The sequence below is a fragment of the Phaenicophaeus curvirostris genome, chromosome 10 (genome assembly GCF_032191515.1).
Source record: "Phaenicophaeus curvirostris isolate KB17595 chromosome 10, BPBGC_Pcur_1.0, whole genome shotgun sequence".
Lineage (NCBI taxonomy): Eukaryota > Metazoa > Chordata > Aves > Cuculiformes > Cuculidae > Phaenicophaeus > Phaenicophaeus curvirostris.
Window position 1 is genome coordinate 4,633,492 of NC_091401.1, and position 6,210 is coordinate 4,639,701.

General features: G+C 49.8%; 1 protein-coding gene across 2 annotated transcripts; it reads right to left on the reverse strand.

Annotated features, from left to right (window-relative positions):
* Positions 1-1,961: 1,961 nt before the first annotated feature.
* Positions 1,962-6,199, reverse strand: RPL35A (ribosomal protein L35a). Of its 2 annotated transcripts, none has more exons than XM_069864694.1 (5): positions 6,195-6,199; positions 5,744-5,785; positions 3,963-4,115; positions 2,842-2,986; positions 1,962-2,020 (listed from the first exon to the last, which is right to left on the reverse strand). In XM_069864694.1, the coding sequence occupies exons 2-5, from the start codon at positions 5,752-5,754 to the stop codon at positions 1,997-1,999; spliced, it is 333 nt and encodes a 110-aa protein (XP_069720795.1). In that variant the 5' UTR covers positions 5,755-5,785; positions 6,195-6,199; the 3' UTR covers positions 1,962-1,996. The 2 variants fall into 2 exon arrangements, with proteins under 2 accessions (XP_069720795.1, XP_069720794.1); XM_069864693.1 differs by lacking the exon at positions 6,195-6,199 and adding an exon at positions 6,027-6,121 and having other exon boundaries at positions 5,744-5,786.
* Positions 6,200-6,210: the final 11 nt, after the last annotated feature.

Genomic DNA, 6,210 nt, shown 5'->3' on the forward strand with positions numbered 1-6,210 from the left:
CAGCTGAACCCAAACTTTGCTCTGTCCCATCTCCCACACGCAGCCACCTCCAGGGACCACTGACACAGCCCAGTTTTGGTCCTCTGGCAGCATGTGCCAACTCACCCTTGGCCTGAATCCATTCAAGTCATCACACCCCTCTGACCTCTGCTCAACAGAGGTTACACCTCATAAGCAAATAAGCCTGGGAAGTCCCTGGCTGCTCCACAGCTCAGACACAGCCTGGCTTCCTGATGGGGAACCACAAACCTTTCCCTGCCTCTCTTCTCCAAAATCCTATTCCCTTTGAAGGCCATACTTCACCCTGCCCATCTCTGCATTTGTCCTAAGTTTCCTCATGTTTCCTTGATTCACCACCCCTTTCTGGATGGCAGAGGAGCCTAGGAAGGTATTTCAGAACAGAAGGATGGGGACCGGGCACTGGGCCATGTGTGCCGCTTGCATTGGAGCAGTAGCTTTACACTGTAGGAGTGATGTCTCTGCCTGTCCCTTGGAGGTAAACAGAAGCTGCCCCTTAGTCTGCTCAGCTCCTTGCTCCTCCACTGGGAAGAGCCTCAAAACATGGCTGAAAACTGGCTGGCAACAGACATAAAGTTAAACTCAAGGACCAAGGTGCCTCTTCTGGACTTCTTCCAGCTGTATCCTACCATGTAACCATACATACACAAACCGACACAAGCCCAGGCTGACATACCACGGAGTCCCTTCTTTCTACTTACATTTCTACTACATTTCCAAATCAATGATTTCCCAGCCTCACTTTGCCATCAGCTGGTTGCTGAAGCTGCCCCCTCATCATGAATTTCCTCCAATGCAGACAAAACCCAAGATTTTTCTCTCACGGACGAGTGATCCTCGAGTCCTGCCAGAGCCAAGGAAAAAAAATAGCCAGTGATGGCACCGTCCTTGTACTCTCAGCCTGGGCAATCCCCGAAATCTAGTGGTATCAACTTACAGGAGATCGGTGCTGCAGCACTTCGATAGTCCCATAATTTTTACCTGTCCATTGCAGCTTGTGATGGTTCCATCAAAAACCTGGGACTAGCTGTTTACAGCCACCGGCCTCCAATTTTTCCCAGTACACACGTGCTTTTGACACCAGCAGTCCAGCTTTTTGATTACCCTTTACAGAACCTCTCAGAAGCTACCCCAAACCCCACCAAGCTACAGGCCTGCAGCCCCTTCTGCATCCCTCACATCCTCCTGTCTCCTTCCCACAAAACCCCTTCCTGGCACAGGCCAAACCCCGAGAGTCTCAGAGCTGGTCCCTTTATAAAATAAAGTGCAGACCCATCAGCTCCCCAAGCTGGAGTTCTGATGGGCAGAGCAGAAGGGGTTGGAGCTGCCTGGTTTGACACTGTTCAGCCCTGAAAGAGGCCACAGGTAACCAGCTGGGGAGGTGCCATCCTGGCACACTATGGGACTGCACTGAAGAGCAACCGGACTTTGTCCTGGCATGTAGGCACAAGGCACCAGGTCAGCGAGGAGCAGGGTTAGGCAAGAGGTTTTTGGACACGGACACAGTCTGGGTAGCAAATTGTCTCAGGTGATGTTATGGTCATCTTCAAGAGGTAGTACTCAGATATTCATATGCCGAAGCCCACTGGACACTTGCTCCCTCCAGCTCTTGCAGCCTGGGATGCCAGCTGAGCAGCGCAAGTTTGTTCCCCTCTGTCTCCAGAAGAGTCCTGTGCCCTTGACAGACTTCTGGTCCATGCAGCTGTGCCCCTAATGCTTGCTGGCGTGTCCCGTCTTCGGGCTCTAGCTCAGATGGCTGGAGAGTTTATTCCTGCTTTGCTGGATCCCAGTTACATGTCTTCATAATGTATTCTGCTCGACAGATGTCATCACCCAGCCCACTAACTAATCCACCCCTCTGCCATGAACTTTGATGTGTTACTGAAAAATGAATTGAGTCCCTCAAAATAGATGAAGCAGATAAAAACAGAAATGTACAAAAATTAAACAGACTCTCCATTTTATTTTCAATAAAAATTTAGATCCTAGATGGATACAGCATCTGTAAAAGGCAAGAACAGAGAGAATCACATGAGAAATCTTGTTATTTGATAGTACTACTTTAAACAAAAGGTTTGCAGTTACAACCTAGATCCTCTGTCTCTTCAACTACTATAAAAGCGAACCCCCTTTACACAGAAGAGGACCCAGAACGGGAAGGCCTAAGACCTTGTTCAGTGTCTCAAAGAAGCACTTTGCTGGCATACAGGCTCCCCTCAGCCTCCTGCTTGTTGACAGGAAGAGGCCTCACAGGATTTAACTATGCTGCTGCTACTGTGTTTTTAATAAGGCACAGGAGAAAGAAAAGAAGGACTGCACTCCTCTAATACTCCTTTTGACAACATCACTAGAGAGATCCTGCATCAAAACTCCGGGTAATGGACCTAAAGAGACAGTCCCACTGAAGCCTCATGGCTAAAGCACTGACTGTGGAGCAGGGACTCAGTGGACACGTCAGGGCAGCACACCCCTCAGATAAAACATTCAGGAGGTAGGATCTGGAGCAGAAGGGTGCAAAACTAGATGTAAACTACATGGGGAAATCAAGATAGCTTTAGAAGAGAGTAAAGCAAAAATCCTGGAACTCAAAGAGCCTTTCCAGATGACTTAAGAAAGCCCACAAAACCCCTTGCCAATGGGACAACAAGGAATCAAACATAAACCTCCCCTAGCTCCAAAGCAGCACTTTCTGAAGAGCCACGTGGAACACACAACAGCAACGAAACAGAACCACAGGTCACGTTTTCCCTAGTGCTATGTGGGATTAAAAGCCATCCTGAAAACTATTAATGAATATCCTGTTGCTAAAATAAATTCACTTACCACTCGGATTCTGTGTCCAATGGCCTTGGCAGGAAGGTTGGAGCGGAACTTGGCACGAACCATGCCGCTGTTCCCATGGGCGCGGGTTACCTTCCCCCAGATCACTCGTGTCCTGTTGGGCTTGCCACCAGGGGTTACAGTGTTGCTGAGGAAAGAAAGGAAAGGTACTGCTGAGCACACCAGTCACAGCTCCACAGGACACCGCAGGGCAGACAATTCAGTCTCTTTATGGCACTTTTGTAACTTCTTTCCACAGCCATCTTTATGGACCACATTCCACTTCTTAACCTGTGAAATTTGCTAGACCTGGGATTTTCATTATACCTTCCAAAGATGTTACCTATCCCAGCTTGCAATTTATTGGAAGCTCTACTGCAGAACTGTTACCAAATCACAAAACTTAAAAGTCTGACAAACAGTAAGTGCTAGGACTATCAATCCAAAACCCTATCAATACCAACCATTGGTACAAGGTTGCTTTAGAAGAAAAGCCATCTAAAACCAACAGAGGTCAAGTTACCAACCTGACTGGTTTCATTCACGGCAATTCTGAACTCCCACAACTGTAGCCAAAAGCTACACTCTAAGGCAAACAAAGGGGAAGAAAAAGTCACTGCTCTTAAGGCCTTTAGCAATACCAACACAGCAGGAGTGACCGTTCTCCAACACAGGCACAAAAAAGCCAGGAAATAAACTCCTCCAGGCTTCACAAAACAATTCTGCTGTTAAAGTTAACTCCACAGCTCACACCCCTTGACCAAAGTCACCTCCCTTCCATTTACTCTATGAAAGCTGCCTTCAGCTTTTCCAAGTCTCAGGCAAAAATTGCTTCTCTCCCATTTGCTCTCTATTTGCTATTACTTACAGCAGGGAGTGATTATTTCACATAATTTCATGATCTGAATTAAGAACAATTAAAGCACAAGCAACCCAAGACTTCAAAAATGAAACCAACCCAGGAACCTGGTTTACACTGCTCTCTCCTTGGATGCAGTATTGATAAATTGAGCCCAATTTATTATTGTTGTTCTAACAAAACCTCTATAAGCACTGCTCACACCCCAGCATTTGCAAAAGCTGATGATGGCTGACATTTAGCGTAACAATAAAAAGTCACTTACTTTTTAGCTTTGTACACATAGGCACACTTCTTGCCCAAGTAGAAGTCTGTCTCCTGACGGGCATAAACACCTTCGATTTTCAGAAGGGCAGTGTGCTCCCGCTGGTTTCGGAGGCCACGCTTGTAGCCAGCAAAAGTGGCCTTGCACCACAGCCTAAATAGATTGAAAACACATAAAAATTATAACTCACTCCAAAGCATCAAATGTAAACATAAATAATGTCCTATTTCAGTAAGAACTATTTCCGCACCAGTAGAAATTTAGCTGACAAACCCCCTGCTGCTTTTGCTTCTATTATCACGAATCCTTACATTCAGTCAATAGAGGAAAGCTAAGTAACAGCGACATAAGGTACTTATGAGAGCTTTGTACCTTTCTTCTTGTTATAAACTTCAGACACTACAAGCTTCATACAAAACCCAAAGTGCGCCACCATCAGTAGGTGTTGTGTCTTCAAATGTCTACAAAACACTTTGTGATGAGTTAACATTCCTTTTTTCTATACACCACACAAACCAAGTCTCCTGTGTTGCAGTAACTGCTACAGGAGTAGCTACCAACTGGTGGTAATTTTTACCCCTGAAGAAATTTAATGCTGTCTAGGGGGCACTCAGAGACAGCCCCACACACTCAGCAAGTGAAACTGCACAAACTCCTTGACAATTACTCACAACAAAGACCTGTCAGTCCCATGCAGGAAACGTAAGATTCGTTCCACACACATGCACACATCGTGACTGTATCGGCTGCATCCAGCAACTGTCCCACATTAACAGTAAGTATCAAACTAAGCTACTCAGTTCTACCTTCCACTTGTCCACAATCGAAGATTAAACCCCATAGATCAGTATTAAGACAAAAAGCTGTGTTTCAGATTCAACCTTTCCACTGTTTATCACCGCAATTCCTGTATTCATCAAGAAAACTCAATACCACAGTAGCTCCCTACCAGAGGGAACAGTAAGTCAAAACCTCTGCTGCACAATGAGAGCTCAGAAACACTGCGCTAACAAACCCACCACTAACATCCCACACCTACTGACATGGAGAGTGGTGCAGGCCACACAAACACAACCAGTTTAAGGCAGCAACACAACTGTGGGTGGTTAACAGAGGGCCCAGCGGGGCGCTGGGCAGAGGAGGTGTTCTGAAAAACGACAGCAGCCACAGGGAAACGGTGCATCACCAGCAACTTTAACAAAACTCTCCAACAAATTCTCTATTTCAAAGAATCACAGAATACTCTGGGTTGCAAGGGATCTTAAAGCCCCCCCTGCCATGGGCAGGGACATCACCCACCAGACCAGGCTGCTCAGAGCCCCATCCAACTTAGCCTTGAACAGGTCCAGCAAGGGGCATCCACAGCTTCCCTGGGCAACTCGTGCCAGTGCCTCACCACCCTCATCAGGAAAAATTTCTTCCCAATGTCTAATATAAAACTTCCCCCTTCCAAATTAAATCCATTTCCTCTCATCCTGTCACTCCATGACCTTGTCAAAAGCCCCTCCTCAGCTTTCCTGTAGCCTCCCTCAGGCACTAGAAGCTGCTGTAAGGTCTCTCCTTCTCTTCTCCAGGCTGAACCCCAACTCTCTCAGGCCGTGCTCCCTGCAGAGCTGCTCCAACTCTCGGATCACCTTCGTGGCCTCCTCTGGATCCGTTCCAACCGTTCTATAACCTTGTGTCGGGGATTCCAGACCCGGATCCCGACTCCAGGCGGGCTCTCAGCAGAGCGGAGCAAAGGAGAACCCCCCTCCCTCACCCTGCCGGGCCCAGCCACTCACCTCCCGGTCATGGTGTCCTCCTGCAGCCCTGGTCCCCGCAGGCCTAGAAACGACACCGAGCCGTGAGCGCCGCGCAGGCCACCCGAGGGCCGCGCCCCCCCCACCTCCGCCGGGCCGCGGGCCTCCCGCCGGCACTATCCGCCGCGCATCACCGCCATCCCGCCCCCTGCCAGCCCCGCACGGCTCCCGCCGCCCCTCCCCGGCGGCCCCGCGCCCGCCAGCGGCTCCGTGCCCAGAGAATCCCCCCCAGCCCCGTCCCGGCCCCCTCTGCCGCCGCGCTCACCCCTCAGCGCCCCACCAAGATGGCGGCGAAAGGCCGAGCGCGCGCGCTGCCCCCCGGGAAGCGGGCGCCAAGGACCCCGGGCTGGCCGCCTCAGCGCCTGAGCGCGCGAGGCCGCTGCGGGGCGGCTCGCGGCGGCCCCCGCGCCTCTCTCGCCCCGTCTGCCGCGTCCCCTGCGGCGGACTGG